Source organism: Lithobates pipiens, unplaced genomic scaffold (genome assembly GCF_037356315.1).
Source record: "Lithobates pipiens isolate NorthernLeopardFrog02 unplaced genomic scaffold, aLitPip1_a1.2 Scaffold_16, whole genome shotgun sequence".
In the NCBI taxonomy this organism is placed as follows: Eukaryota; Metazoa; Chordata; class Amphibia; order Anura; family Ranidae; genus Lithobates; species Lithobates pipiens.
Genome location: NW_027507748.1, coordinates 51,500,012 through 51,516,715, shown reverse-complemented (window position 1 = coordinate 51,516,715; position 16,704 = coordinate 51,500,012). Strand labels below are relative to the sequence as shown.

Here is a 16,704-nt window from a genome sequence, read left to right as displayed (position 1 = left end):
AAAATGCTTTAGCAGTTCTCAACTATTTATAGTGAAAGGCTTCCGAGTGCAGCATATGTGATCAGTCTTTGGTATCCACTGATATAAAATACATTTTATGTCTTTCTCCAGACTCCAGCAGCTGCGAATTACCCCTCCTGACACCCTGCAGCAAGGCGGTCATGAGTCAAGCTCTGAAGGCCACTTTTAATGGGTTTACAAAGGAGCAGAGACGGCTTGGCATCCCCAGCAGTGAGTTGAATTCTCCATTCTTATCTAGACAATCCATTCATTGTTGGCAGCCATGGGGCTGTGTGTATTGTTGGAACCATTTCACATCTAAGAAAGTGACAGTTGGCACATGAAGTTTGGCTTGTCTACATTTTGATAAAAGATTATATTTTTATTGACTACACTTTGCACAATGGTTTTTGCCTTGGTGAGCCCAGTTGGCTTTTTTGGCGCGAGGGAAGCCATCTTGTATCTTGTATGACTGTTTGATATGACTGCTGGCTTGTGCGATGGAGATGCATTGGTGGTATGTGAGTACCTCCATACATTTTTAGGACGTTTTGGTTTCACCTGAAAGATGTCTCTCAGGTCCTTGTCTACTAGGGTTCAAATGGTGTAATTGACATCCTTTTAACATGTTTATTTTCATTATTAATGTATACCTATCCTAATCATTACATAATCTAACGTTCATTGGCAGGTTTGTATTCAATTTTAAGGAATGTTTCTTTGAAGGGAGGGGGTCCAATCAGCATTATTTAAAGAGAGGGTTTATCGTAACAGTGACCTCCATATTTGTGATGAAAGTTGGAATCGACAAATAAGATGCATATAAGGGCCCAAATACTTTACCGGGGTAAATACTACTCCATGCTCCCTATATAAAAACATTAGGTCAAAAAAAAAAAAATGAATACCATCCAAAAAAAACCCTAGGTCTTTAGTCACCTGATCTCTGCTGGAGGGGAAGGTTGGCCTTTCTAAATTCTGATTCTACCCTTCAAAAGAGATCCCATAGCTAAAAGGCCAGTCCTCTAATACTGGAGAGAGCCTGGAGCAGCAGTTTCTTCACCCAATGTAGTTCCACCTTTCTGTTACCGTTTATTTATAATGCCCAGTAAAACTGTATAGATCGCCATTTTATGGAGTGAATTTCAAGTCGTGGGTCCTGTTGGAACTCTACTGCCTGACATCTTTCTTTCTAATGGGGAAAATTGTTGGCCAGACAGTGTGGAATAGGGGATAGATGGTGCATTTTCCATGCATGGCAAGCTTTATCGTAGCTCTGTGTTAATATTTGCATCTCAGTCCATGCCTCCATTAAACATATTTAATATCTTTATGAAGCAAATGGAATGTCAGTGATAGAACTCCTATTTGCCCCTGGCTTCACTATTTGGAGACCATTATCTGGAACAACCCATGCAGATGAGGCAAGTGAGTGAAGCCAGTTACACAAATGCCATATAGAAAGCACTGAAGCTGCTGGATTGGTATTATAGCCAGGGAATTAGTATTTTCAGAAGGAAAGGTCATCTATGGCCACCCATATTCTTCCACAATGCACGTTTCCTTTTTTTAATGCTTAAATCTCAGCGCAGTTAACTTGTCCTGCAGAGGTTTAAGCTCGCCTAGCCGTGTTTGGGGAAAAGCTGAATGAATACAGACGTCACAGGAATTTCCCTGCATGAAATCTACTACAGCTTATTGTGCAACCGCCAGTTATTTAAACTATGTTCCTAGATTTCTCAGCGTGACCCTGTTTAGTCATCCTGTGCACATTTTTTTTCAGAGAAAAAAACAGTGTGTATGTCATTCCCCAGACCAGAAGGCATAAACATTTACTGATATTAATAGACCCGGCAGATACCTTGGCAAATGCTTGTGTGCTTATGGGTGTAAACAATAAAGGCTCCATCATAAATTGATGTTTAATGGTGGAGCCTGGTGGTTTAGTCTACCCCTGACTTGTATGTCTTCAATACTCCAACTACATGATCTTCCTGCTATAATGCTATAATGTCTGACCTGTCCACCTAGAAGTTTTGGGTGTTCCTGATCACTTTGTGTGGGTTCCAAATTCTTCTGTTATATGCTGCCGGGTTTCTCAACCAGGGTTCCTCTAGAGAAGTTTTTTTTTATTTTTTTTTACATTAGTGGTCAGTAGGATAACTCTCTTTATAGGGTTGTCAGATTGCCACCATTACAGACAGCTAAAACAAACCATTGGTGTTATGGTTTTGCTTTGCCAAGTGACATAGTGCTATACAGGAACCATCAAATGGCAGGTCAATCAGCCAGAGCTCAAGGAACCACTGGCAACCACCATGGTTGAGAATGGCTGCCCTTGAGGATTCTAGGGGTTCCTTGAGCAATAAGCAATGTTTTCTCAGATACGTTCCCACTGACACTATTGATCTTTTTAGCTATCTGTAAAGGAGTGCTTCTTCCCAATGACCACACTAATGTATCATGAATTGTAGATATATACATTTTTAGCAGGGGTTCCCAGAGACCAGAAAGTTTATTTTAAGTGTTCCACTGCATTGAAAAGGTTGAGAAAGGCTGCTCTAAATAATCTGAAATGAAATTAAAAGCCCAGCAAAGGAGTGGGAACTCTCATAATGAGGACAACAGAGTGCAGCTTTCTCACCAATTGAGTCTGAGAGATGTCAAAATATGTCTGGTGGGATAACTCTTCTGCATGTCCCAAAAAACTTAAAAATCTGCTATGGGTGGACTGGCCCTTTTTATGTGCAGCACAGATTGATCGGTGCCACACTGGCAACCATAAAATTTTTTATTTTTACTCTAGTCTTTCTCCCAGCTAGGCTTCTGTGGAAACCTTGGCGTTCCTCCAGATGTTGCTAGGGGTTTCCTAAGGAAAGAGCAGGGGCAGACTAATGTCTTGCCTTCACTGACCACCTAAGTAAAGGGGTGTTACAATGTTCATGTTGTATTATCTATTTCGTTTAATGATTATCACTAAAGATAATTGTTTTATCAAGGAAAGGAGAGGGGTTGCATACGTCCCTTCCTTTTTATTCTTCTATTTAAAACCCTTTATAACCCACTGATTACAAACTGTACCATGAACTGTTGATATTGTTTTTAGTCAGGCTTTCTTCGGGCCTGAAAACTTCTTCAATGGGTTTCTCCCTGGTGCAAAGGTTGAGAGAGGCTAGTAGCATTTGTTGATCTGGGATTTGTTTATAGAAATGACAAAGATAAAATTACACCAGTCCGTATTAATAATATTATTATTATTATTATATATTTTTTTTTTTTTTCTCTCCAATAAAGAAAGCCAGGGATTGGTTGATATGATTGGTTGGCCCGTTTCTTCTACTTTCTTCCTCTGGTAAATGTTTCCTATATGGGGTTGGCCAGTATCTTCAACCTGTTTTTCTTCTCCTCTTGTAGATCCATGGCTGTGGAATGATGGTCAAGTGTGTCAGTGGCTTGTTTGGGCTGCCAACGAGTTTTCCTTGGAGACCGTTAACTTCCAGAAGTTCATCATGACTGGTCAGGAGTTGTGCAGTCTAGGAAAGGAGCATTTCCTGGAGCTGGCCCCAGACTTTGTGGGTGACATTCTCTGGGAGCATCTGGAACAGATGATGAAAGGTAATTAAGGAGCCGACTGCCAGAATGTCGTTTAAACAGTTCCGGGAATGTTGTTTAGATGTTCACAGGCGATTAAAAACTATCATCTCCAAATAAGATCTCTTCCCTTTAAAGGGAAAATGCCATTCACTTTGTATTATTCATCCTTTTAAAGGATCCATTGAGATTTGTTTTACATATTATGTAAATATAGACATACAATGCAAACCTTTTTAAAGGGGTCTACCGCTTTTCACTAGCAAAGTTGAAGAACCTGTTTGGAGAAGAAGGGCTATGAAGCCACCTGTCATTCTTGCACCATTAAGGGGTTGCCTAACATAAAATTTGCATAAATCCTGTGACCATAAAAAGTCATTCCTCCAGAGACTTGTAAGAACAATGGAAATGATCAGGAAAGACTTCTTCATAGCTGCATTTTATCTAGTTAATAAAGTTAGCTAGACTTCTATCATGCTGAACTTTGAACATCTCCTGCAGCTTTGGTCTAGAGGGAAAAACAACCCCCTCCTCCTTAGCCTTTAGTAAATATTACCTAAAATGTGTCAGTCGTGTGTGTATATTTTCGAGATTGACCCGGCATCCATTTATTTATTTATTTATTTTTACTTTCCTATAGAACAAGAGAGAGTACAGGACCAGTATATTAATAGCTCCAATCAAACGCAATGGGTGAACACTGACTCATTAAGTAAGTATTCCTTTTTCAAATTTAACTGGCTATTCGAAAATATATACTTTTGTAATTCAGTTTACTTGCTGTTGTTGCTCTTGAGGCTATTATTGCTTTATGGTATAACTTTAATTCTGTCAGTCATAATTGATTTTATCCACTACTCTTAAATTGTTTCCCCCCCCCCCCCTTTATTTTTTTTGCCTCACTTTATATAATGTACAACAATCCTGATCTTTCTATTTCAAATTTTCCTGTAGATTTCAACATGGACCCCTTGCATTGTGGCTCTCAAGTACACAACTACCCCAAAACTGAAATGTACAGTGACTTATGCCCGGTGCCCCAAGTGCCAAACCTCCTTCCGGTCAAGCAAGAGTTTCAGAGTTACTCGTGCATGAAGTCTATGGGCAGCAATTACTCCTCAATGGACCGGGACTTTAATAGAAACATCAACCTCCTACTGAGTTCCCTGAGCTCCGGTGAGTGTAGAACATTGATCTCTGAGGTTCAAGTGTTAAGTGTCATTGCTGGCACCTATTAATAATAATTTTATCATCTATTTTGAGACAAATGTATAAAATTGTCTCCGAGCACTTGAATTGCACGTTTGGGATAATCTTGAGACAATTTTAAAGATAGTGTATAGTCTCACCAATTTTTTTTTAACTATACGTAAACTGGTCAGCTTAATGTAGTATCTTATCCATGCATGGTTATGCCTTTTTTTTTTTTTTTTTTTAAAACCTTTGATCGTGTATAATTTGTAAGTATTTTTGTGCATGGGGTCAGCCATATTTTCCGAATGACGCCTCCTATGTGCAGTGGTTAAAAGATTACAGGCACAATGGGATTAAAAACACTTACATTATTGAAGTCCTAGGCATATAATTAGTCCTCATGTGGATCCCTGTAATCTGTTTAGGGGAGAGAGGGAGAGCTGCCCTGCAACTGTCAGAGTCCCCGGGGGGGCGTGGATTGGTGAGAAGGTGAAGATGCCATGAGGTGGTTCTGGAACCAAGCTGGAATGCATGTGGCCGATGTGACAGGTGAAGGTGATGGGCTGTAATGCGTTTTGGAGCATGCATGAAGGAGCTGTGCATGCGCCAAAATGCGTTACCGCCCACCACCTTCACCTGATGTCACATTGGTCACGATCGTTCCAGAACCCGGGCCGCCTCATCGCATTTTCATCTCCTCACTAATCCACGTCACCAGGGACTCTGACAGGTGCAGGACGGCTCTCTATCTCTCTCCCCCAAACGGACGAGGATTACAGCCATCCGCATAAGGACTAATCATTTATATGCTTATGAACTCTTACTATCTTGTAAAGTGTTTTTAATCCCATTGTGCCTGTAATATTTTAACCACTGCACTTAGAGGTGCCTTTCTCTTTCCTTTATGACCCTCCAGAGCTGCTTGTTCTCTACTAAGTGCTTCCTTCAGTGCCATCTCTACACTGCTACTAAGGACCTGATACCCAGCCTCCTCTCTCTTTTCATTGGAAACAATGCATTCCCCATGTGGCTGAATGAAGTGGTGGAGCAGGATAATTGTTCAGATAGTTGTTTAGAGTAATTGAACTGAGCCCGTGAGAGTTCATGCTAACTTCCTATACTAAACTTTAAATGTAATACCATGACTAATTAAGGTAGATCAAGGTTTTTGCGCTCTCCTTCACTTTCATTCCCAGTGACAGTGGTCTGTAGGAGAAAGAGGGTGTATCTCCCAATTTTGGCTTTAAAGTAGAACAATCAGGCTCTCAAACTCAAGATCGTTTTATTTATATATTGGGGGAATTCTCTAAATAATTTTCCCTTAATCTTCTCCCAGGTAAATCCATTGACATGGATTCTGTAGACAGCGGTACAGAGAGTTTCGAAAGCACAGACTCCCTATTACAGTCATGGACCAGCCAGTCTTCACTGGTGGACATGCAGCGAGTTCCGTCCTACGAAAGCTTTGAAGAAGAAGCCAGCCAATCGCTGTGCTTGAACAAGCCTTCCATGTCGTTTAAAGATTACATACAAGACAGGAATGACCCAGTGGAGCAAGGCAAACCAGTTATCCCAGCAGCCATCCTTGCCGGGTTCACAGGTAAGATAATTGAACATCTTTTTGAGCTACTTGTCTCCTCTTAAGCCGACAAATGGCTGAGTCATAATCCATGCCTTTGTCTTGTAAAGCTTTTATTATTCTTCTCGCTGCTTGGTGTTTTTTTATGTACAGTTTGAAAGTTCTAAAGCCAACCTTGGGTTGTCTATATATGTTTGAGCCCAAAAAAAGAGCTCAGGACATCTCTGAAAACATTTTAGATTACTGCTGAGTCGTACCTTTTTAGGTCCTTTTGACCATCAAACACGTTCCAGTGTTTGTGCACAAATGCTGTACCTCAGATCTTTCCTTGCAGCTTCCCAGCTGCTTTTTCCCTCGTGGTCTCTTGGGCTCTGGCCCTGATCTGTCCTGACCTGGACAGTATGGTGCATATGAGTACCTTTTCACTGCTAACTTCATTGGGCCCTGAGCTCTAACTCTGGCTCTCATATGAAGCCACCACATTAGTGTGCTTGCTTCTTACAAAATCTAGCGTAAGCCACCATATTAAACAGTGACACGAGCTCGCCCTGCCACAAAATATATTATAATTTTTCATTTATTTTGGGCAAGACATACAATTTAACAAGTGAGTTAGAAATTCTTGCATCTTATTGGTTATGCAGAAGTCCAAGATGATCAGATTCTCATGCCCTATAACATTTGTCCACTATACAAGAATATCGGTTGTTGGTCCATTCCCACATTAGGTTAAACCATGGCAGTAAAAGTAGTTCTGTAGCCTTGTTCTTATAGTAGTGTGCCTAATAGATTGATGAATCCTGATTGGCTGCTGTGGGTACCTGCACATTGCCCATTACTTTATTGAGTCTGCACAATAGAGTTGATGCTGTATGTGATAACTGTGTCTTTTGCTTTATTTTCAGGGAGTGGACCTATCCAGCTCTGGCAGTTCTTGTTAGAATTGTTGACCGACAAATCTTGCCAACCTTTTATCAGTTGGACCGGGGATGGCTGGGAGTTCAAGCTCACTGACCCAGACGAGGTGTGTACCTTATCTTTCTATAGGCTGATTAGGCCATTTTCAAGCTATTAATTCAGTATTGGTTCAGAGAACCTAGAGTCTTATCTTCATGTTTATCTTGCCGTGTTTCTGAAATGTTATATTGAACATTTCAAACAATTGGAAGTGCTCCATACCACACCTCCATAGCCTCAGATTGGTTAAGTTGATTACTTTTTTGGGGCTCTGTAGAGCAATGATTTACCGTAAGACCTCTATGTTTACTTGATTGACTTCCCATAAACCTCTTAAACCTGCCATACATGGTTTTAGTTTCAACCCATTTCTGCAGAAAACTGATTTTCCAAATTTTGATTTTGAAATTAGAGTTGTGGGTGGCCCCAGAAAGCACTACTCAGCTCAAAAGTATTGATTTTTCAATTGACTTTTATTGGTGGAGTCGAGTGTAAAATTGTCAACCAAACATTGACTGCATCCAAACTCTCCAGTACTCTGATGGCCATGGTTGCCAACAGGGGGGGGGGGGGATTCCTCCTTTCATGCTGTTTAGCATGGATGGGGTGAGGGGGTTTATCTATTTAGATTTCTCATGCTCATCCCACAGGCTGAACAAGAAAAATCTGTAGGTGAATAGCTAACCTTTTGTTGGATGCCAAAGGATACAAAATGGTAAGAATGCATGAAGAGCGAGCTGGTGACTTGTAAAATGCATCCTGTCATCTACAAAGACCTCAAGCGATGGGTTCTCATGAGTTATTGCAGATGATGTACAGGAAGGCGAGACCTTACTACAGTAAAATTGTATAAAGTGTCATGTATGTGTCCAAATGGCACCAGATCCTCCATAAATAGCCAAATTATAAATACAAACTAGCTTTTTTTTTTTTTTTTTATGATTAAAATTTGCACTCAAAAGGCTCAATTCATAAGGTTTTATAAACCAGAAATCTTTTATTTGAATCTTGCATAATAAAAAATGCCTGTCACTTTTTTTTTTTTTTTAAAACCAAGAATCCTTTAGCTTTTGTACTGAGCCCAAAGAAAGCTAAGGGGAAAATATAAACCTTTAAACCAGTGGTCTTCAAACTTCAGCCCTTTGCTTCCTTTTATCTGGCCCTTGGGGACACCATTTTATCCACTGATACCAACAATGGGGCATAATTCCCCTCACTGACACCATTGATGAGGCACAATTCCTACCAATTCCTTCCACCAACTGATGCACCAATCCTCTCAATGATGCCAAAGATGGGGCACAATTTCTCCCAGTGACACCAACAATGGGGCCCAATGAGGGCAATTATGAGGCCAATCTCTCCCACTGACAACAAAGACTGGGCATTGTTGTGTGTGGGTTTTTTTTTTTTGTTCTCTTTTTTTCCACCGACATCAGGACCTTTTCTTATCCCAGTAGCCACAGTCCAAACCCCCTAAAGTCTGAAGGATCGTAAACTAGACCTTTTTGTTTAGAAAGTTTGGAAAACTCATGCTTTAAACAATAAATGCCTCCAATCAATCCTTCATTAAATTCAGTCAAATCAAGCATGTTTTGCAAATGTGTATTGCAAGTCATTTCTCTTTCTCCTGCCATTCTTTTGGGAGCTTTGCCGGTGTCATCAAATGGCCCTGCCAGTTCAAATTTCATTATGTTTCCTGACCTATATGTATGTTCTTTGCATACGGCGTTATATCAAAGAAGACGTGTGTGTGTGTGTGTGTGTGTATATGTGTATATGTGTATATGTGTATATATGTGTGTATATATATATATATATATATATATATGTATATATATGTATATATAATCATTTATTTTAGTTTAATAATTGGCTGTTAAGGAGCTCGAACATCTAAAGGGATACCAGGGATGCTTTCTTTTGAAATGACATGAAAAAAACCCTGCAGGATCTCTTCCCCTCTGTACATTTTATCATAATACATGTGATGATATTTTATAGAAGGCAGATGTGGTTTAGAAATTGTGTTTTTCAGGGCTGCTGATATTGAATCCACCACATGTGAGATGCAATGTAACCCTTTTAAAATTGCTTTTAGTCTGTTATCGGTAGCCATTTGTTACTATGCTTGAACTCCGTTTTTTAATCTGTGTACCTTTTTGGAATTTCCAGGTGGCACGGCGATGGGGAAAAAGGAAAAACAAGCCTAAAATGAATTATGAAAAGCTAAGCCGCGGGCTGCGATACTACTACGATAAGAACATTATCCACAAGACCTCTGGAAAACGATACGTCTACCGGTTCGTCTGCGATCTCCAGAACCTGCTGGGTTACTCTGCTGAAGAGCTACACGCGATGCTAGATGTTCAACCGGATATAGACGACTGAGCAAAAGCTCGCGGAACGATGGCTGTGAAAACTGTGAAAAGGAGATGACCAATTTTTTTTTTTTTTTTCTTTTTTTTGGTCACATTTGATGGGCTGGACTGTTTTCAGATGAAGGAACTTGATTTTGGGGTAGTTTGTGGGACCTGAAGGGACTTTGAGACATTTTGGAGAAGTTTTCAGAGCTCTGGATGTACAGAGGTCCCACAAACGCTGATTAGGAACACAGCCCATACTTGAATAAAAAATTGCACAGGAAGCATGTACTTTTTGTAAAAAAAAAAATTCAGTATATCAACAGGGAAAAAAGTCATTTTCATTCAATTGCTGAGCAAGCGGGAAGCTTGGGTAACTGTAGTTTAATGCTGTAAAGAAGAAGAAAAAAAAAGTCACCACTTTAATTCCAGCTGATGCGCGGTCTTGGAGAAAAAGCGCACTTTACCACCTAATGTTTGATTTCTTCATGCTGAGTCCATGCACTTTCGTGGACATTTTCAAACCATTTCAAGCTGATTGTAAATAATTTGTTCAGTTTTATTTTTTGTTTCATATTTACATAATTATTAATATTATTTTTTGTTCCAAAAGGAATGTGTATATTATTTGAATTTCAGATGTGTAAGATTTTTTTTATTTTTTTTTTTCTTTTTGTTTCAGAAATATAATAGCATTTTAAATGCTTTTGCTTTTTTTTATTTTTTTTTATTGTACATCTGTTCGCTACGTAGAAGTGTAATTTGTGGTCAAGTAAAGGAATCCATTGCACAGCAATTTAACCTTTTTAACAAGAAGCACCAGATGGCAGCTCTCATTGTTGCATTTTAATTGTAGGAAGGTGGCATTACTTGCAATGAAGATAAATAAGGTTGTGGCCACATGATCAGGAGATGAAGACTGGCACTTGCTTTGCGACCGGTTTTCCTGGTTACATGGATACTTACTATAGTGCCTCTAGTTAAAGCGGGGCCCAGAATGGTAATTTGAAAGGCCTGGCAATTATCAGATGGTGTATGAATGTTTCAAGCAGCCATAGGGTTCTCTTGAACTCCAAGGTTCCCCCAAAGGTTATTCAGGGTTCCTTTTAGCTGTGACTGATTTGCCTCCCCACCTGCATAGTTCTAGGGCCAACACCATTTGTCAGAACCAGTTGCATGTTGCCAATGATTTGTTTGAAGCAGACGTTTTTTCAGCCAGGTTTCTGTGGAATCTCAGGGTTTATCCAGAAGTTGCTAGAAATCCATTGAACTATGACTAACTGACCTCCCATGCGATAGTGCCTGCATATTTCTGGGGCTGACGCCACTTGGTAGAATCAGTTGCATGTCACCAATGATCTGTTTAGAGCAGCCCTTCCCATTAGGTTTCTGCGGAACCCCAGGTTACCTCTAGAGGTTTCTTGCTCTTTGACTAACTGATCTCCCACAAATCACTAGGCCAATCCAGTGGCAAGACGCCAATGATCTTCAGCTGTCTGTAAGGGTAGCATTCTGCCCCCCATTAAAGGTGACATTCTTCTCACTGACTACCAATGTAAAGAGCATTTTTAGCAGGGTTCCTCTGGGGTTAGGAAGTTGAGAGAGGCTTGTTTGGAGGCTCTTGTGTACTCCCTTAGGTTTATCCCATTCAGCCTTGGTTGAGCAAAGTATAGAAGTTCTCCCATAGCCTTTATACGCTGGGCCACCAATACAGAGACAAGATGCTATCCTTGACCTATTGATGGGTGGCAACAAATCTCATTCTTGCCAGGCTGGCAAAATATAGGCCCAAGCGCTCCTAGTCCAGAGGTGCCAGAACACGCAGCAAAGTTTTGTGCTGTACATAAAAAAAACTTGCTTCCTACACCAGAGATTGCCCTGGTCTAGGCCCAAAACTATTAGTTACTAAGGCAGCCATTGTGTGATGGAGCCAGTGGAGAGAACGCTAAACCTGGGGCATAAAAAGTGCCTATAGCAATTAGTCTGGGATGACTTCTCTTTTTCACCAATTTTGCCAATTTTTATATTGACAATTTTGTTATAACAGGTATACCCATCCAAAATGTTGCTAAACTGATATATTTTCTTGATGTATATATGAACTATGTCCTCAGCTTTAAAAAGTTGTGACTCCAGAAGTCATACATTTCTAAAATGGTTTAATACTAAAGGCGAATTGTTTGGCCTGTGGTAGGAAATGAAGCGTCTCTGTAAGGCTATGTCTGCTTTTGTGTTTCTCAAACACCAACTAGCCATTATACACAACCCACCCTCACTCCCATTGCTAATTGCTTATTCATAATTATGCTCCTGGTTGGCAATTAATAACCTTCAGTGCAGCTACTGCCACAGCTCAAAATTAAAATGGATATGAATAAAGGTTTTTTTTTTTTTTTTCTGGTCCTCCTTTTACAATGATTTCCTCCTCGTCTTCTTATTGCCATCTGATTTTTGTCATTGGATTCTGTATTTTTTTTGTGTATCTTGCCTCCCTTTCATAGTTGTGGAGGATTTTGTGTAGCAGCTATTTTTACTGCAAATTTAATGTACTGGAAATGTATGTATAATGGTTTTATTTTGTTTTTTTTCAGAAGGTTGTATTTTTTAACAAAAGTGCCTTGTAAACTGAAGCGTATATTTCTGTACAAAACAGGGCCATTCAAGATGGACATGGATCTAATTATAATTAAACTCTTTTGGGAGGTTTAACATTGTCATGTAGTGTTTGTTTTGTTTTTTTGGGGTTTTTTTTTTTGCCTGTTACTACAATTTCTGGTCCGAATTATCCTGTTTCTGTAGAAATTATTTGATTTTATGTTGCTGCCATTTAGTTTCCTATCTATAGAATAAAATACAGACATGAATGAACCTTCAGGAGATAACGGAATAAAGAAGTGTCTGGCTGTCCTGACTCCAACTTGGAGCAGAACTAAACCCTTGTATCATTTTCAGCCAAGGAAGCTGGCATCCTGGCCTCTGTTTAATCTTCAGCTGCCATGGTGCTGCACATGTGATCGGTTATGACACCAGCTATTTGATGGTTTGGTTGAGAGCACAACCAATGTGATAGAAAGGACTCATTTAGACTTGCTTTGGCTTCAACACACATTTACAGCGCCTACCGCTTCAACACGCTTTTATGATGTGTTTTTGATACTTCGGTGGGGCTTCGATGAAGCTTTGGTGAGGCTTCAGTGATGCTCTTTTGAAGCTTGGCAGATGCCGTGTGTGTATGTGTCTCATACCTGCAATTTCTCCAAAACAAAGTAAAGCTAAAGTTGAATTAAAGCCTCTCCAAAAGCTTCAGGTGATTCAAGGGAGCTTTGCCATATAATTCTATGGAGACATTGAAGCCCCACTAAAGCTACATGGTGTATATATTTTGAAGCTAAAGCAAGGTGTAAACCGGGACTGTAAGGACCGGTTTACGCTTGTTTGAAAACATGGTTTTGGACCTGTTTTGTTAAAGCTCACTGAACACTAATCAAAGTCCCTGTTACTAAATAAAATGGTTGCCTTACAGTCCTGTTTACACCCGCTTTTTACTTGGTGCTTCAGTGGGGCTTCAAGCAAGCTTTGCCATAGACTTCTATGGAAGCTTTGAAGCGCCACTGAAGCTACTTGGGGTATAATTTTTAAAGTAAAGCAAGGTGTAAACAGGACTGTAAGATAACCATTTTATTAAGTGACAGTGTTCAGAGAGCTTCAACAAAGCCTGTCCGAACCCTTGTTTTGACGCACATGTAAACTAGAGGTTCATGTGTGTTGAAGCCGAAGCAAGTGTAAATGAGCTGTAAGCTAACCATTTTACAGGTGATACTCGAAAAATTTGAATATAGCGCAAAAGTTCACTTATTTCATGTATGCAACTTAAAAGGTGAAACGAATATATGACAGACTCATTACATGCAAAGCAAGATGGTTTAAGCCATGATTTGTCATAATTGTGGTGATTATGGCTTACAGCTCATGAAAACCCCAAATCCACAATCTCTGAAAATTTGAATGTTGTGAAAAGGAGCAATATTCTTCGCTCAAACTGTCCCACTCTAATCGGCGAATTAAGCCAAAATACCTGCAAAGGGTCCCTGAGCCATTAAATGGTCTCTCAGTCTGGTTCATTAGGAATCACAATCATGGGAAAGACTGCTAACCTGATAGTTGTGCAGAAAACCATAATTTACCCCTCCATAAGGAGGGGAAAGCCTCAAAAGGTAATTGCAAAGAATGTTGGCTGTTCCCAAAGTGCTGTATCAAATCACATTAATAGAAAGGTGTGGAAGAAAAAGGTGTACAAGCAGCAGGGATGACTGCAACCTGGAGAGGATTGTCAGGAAACGGCAATTCAAGTGTTGGGGGCTTTCACAAGAAGTGGACTGAGGTTGGAGTCAGTGCATCAAGAGCCACCACGCACACAGATCCTGGACATGGGCTTCAAATGTCGTATTCCTTTTGTCAAGCCACTCCTGAACAACAAACAAAGTCAGAAGCGTCTTACTTGGGCTAAAGGAAAAACAGACCTAGTCTGTTGCTCAGTGGTCCAAAGTCCTCTTTTCTGATGAGAGCAAATTTTGAATCTCATTTGGAAAACAAAGACCCAGAGTATGGCGGGAGAATGGAGAGGCACACACTGCAAGATGCTTGAAGTCCAGTGTGAAGTTTCCTGTCTGTTGATTTGGGGAGCCATGTCATCTACTGGTGTTGGTCCAAGGTCAACATAGCCGTCTACCAGGATATTTTGGAGCACTTCATGCTTCCTTCCGGAGATGAGCTCTATGGGGATGCTGACTTCATTTTCCAGCAGGACTTGGCACCTGCCTACACTGCCAAAAGCACCAAAACATGGTTCAATGACTGTGGGATTACTGTGCTTGATTGGCCAACAAACTTGCCTGACCTGAACCCCATAGAGAATCTATTGGGCATTGCCAAGAGAAAGATGAGAGACCGAACAATGCAGAAGAGCTGAAGGCCGCTATTGAAGCAGTCTGGTCTTCCATAACACCTCAGCAGTATAGTGCCCATTTAACTGCTTCCTGCCCACGTCTTTGTCGCAGACGAGAGCCCTGTTGTTCTGGGAGGATGTCATATAACATCCTCCCGAAAACCTGCTCTGGCATGATCTGTCACCCGCTGTGGCTACTGCTGGTACCATGTGATTTGGTGTGACTAATCACAGCAGATCATATGATAGTTGTAAACAATGGATGGCTTCCTTTCATGCCATTCATTGTATACAATGTTGCTAGCTGCGATTGGTCACAGTGATCACATGGTACAGACATGTCCAATCACAGCCCGTTTGCACAATATGATTAGCTGTGACCAATCACAGCTAATCACAACAATAGGCAGTGTATACACACTGTCATTCAGTCAATATACTTGCTTACAGCAGTGAAATTCACTGCTATAAGCAATCGTTTGTAAAAAGAAAAAAAAAAAAAAACCTGATCAATGATGATGTTGTACTACATTTGTGATAGTATGTAAAAAAAAAAAAAAAAGGCATTTTACTTCATTTTCCAAAAAATGTAACAAAAAAATGACAACTTCAAAAAACGCACCATGCTTCGTAAATTCCTCTGGCTGCTTTCAGAAAAGGTCATTTGGGAGGTATTTGTGCTGTCCTGGCGTTTTCGGCCTCAGGAAATGAAGATGGGCTGTCAGTACATCAGGAATGATACATTTTCAGATATATACCATAGTTGGACTCTATAACTTTCCTACAGACTAAATAATATACACTGATTTGGGCTTTTTCACCAAAAAAATGTATCCAAATACAGTGTGGCCTAAATTTTTGACCCTCCAAATGAGGGCGTGATCACAATGTCAACAAACTGGGGTCATGCAGAGATCGAGTGTCAAACAGTGAGTGTGCAGTGATTTTCAGAGTACAACAGTGCCGTAAAGTGCCACTACAGTGCTAAGCTGTGCCCTACAGTGCCACTACACTACCTATTAGTGCCACTAAAGTACCCATCAGTGCCATACCAGTACCACTACAGTGCTCATCTGTGCCATCAGTGCCACATTGGTGGCATCTGTGCCATTACAGTACCCACCAGTGCCACTACAGTGCCCAGTGCAACTACAGTGCTCATCAGTGCCACATTGGCGTCACTAGAGTTCTCATCTGTGCCACTACAGTGCTCATCAGTGCCACTACACTACCCAATAGTGCCCATAAGTGAGTGCTCATCAGCGCTACCTTAGTGTACATCAGTGCCAGATAATCAGTGCATCCTCAGTTTGGTGCATTAGTGTACTTCAGTGCAACCTTATCAGTACCCAGCAGTGCAGCCTTTTCAGCAGTCAGCAGTGCAGCCTCATCAGTGCAGCCATATCTGTCCAAGTGTCCTTACCACAGCCCACAGTCACCAGTATGGTGAAAAGATTTCTTTCTGCTGAGGAGGCATACCAACTGCTTACCTTGACCAACGAGAGCAGCGGGGAGCTCTCTGAGTCTGCATCTGATTCTGGTTCAGAATATGAACCTGTTGTAAGCAGTGGGTCTGCTACAGAATCAGAGGAAGAGCAAAGTGTGCCCATGAAACAAAGGTGTTCTGGTATGGAGCAGCAGGCTACCACAAGTAGTTTTGTGGCATCAACCAGCAGGTCAGTGCCATCCACCAGAAATGCAGTGGCATCAACTAGCAGCTCAGTGCCACCACCAGTAGCACAGTACCATCCAAAAGAAATGAAGTACCACTGCAGCAAAGGTCAAGAACTAGCGGGGTTTCATCTCGGCCCCAAAGCGTTAGGACCCACGTCGGCCTTCCCTATGGGCTTGAAACCCCTCTGTGGCTTCCCCCTAATTCAAGAGCAGCAAACATTCCCCTTTCAGACAGGTGTTCAAATGAACACAGAGAATTTTGCCCCTATTGATTTTTTTTATTAAATTTTTACCCAAGACCTATTATCCTCCATCGTGGCCTAGTGCAACCTCTATCCACAATTCATAACAAGCAACCCTGGTTCAAGTTATGTCCATCCCTATGAGTGGAGAGCATTGAC

At 40.8% G+C, this 16,704-nt stretch overlaps 1 protein-coding gene across 1 annotated transcript in view; it reads left to right on the top strand.

Moving 5' to 3' along the window:
- ETS2 (ETS proto-oncogene 2, transcription factor) overlaps positions 1-12,398 on the top strand; it is a 31,574-nt gene extending 19,176 nt beyond the window's left edge. The window contains exons 4-10 of the mRNA XM_077479894.1: positions 112-231; positions 3,415-3,615; positions 4,232-4,303; positions 4,546-4,767; positions 6,122-6,385; positions 7,270-7,388; positions 9,497-12,398. Coding sequence (XP_077336020.1) covers positions 112-231; positions 3,415-3,615; positions 4,232-4,303; positions 4,546-4,767; positions 6,122-6,385; positions 7,270-7,388; positions 9,497-9,712 — 1,214 coding nt within the window. The 3' untranslated portion in view covers positions 9,713-12,398. The remainder of the gene's footprint in view (positions 1-111; positions 232-3,414; positions 3,616-4,231; positions 4,304-4,545; positions 4,768-6,121; positions 6,386-7,269; positions 7,389-9,496) is intronic.
- The last annotated feature ends 4,306 nt before the right edge of the window (positions 12,399-16,704 follow it).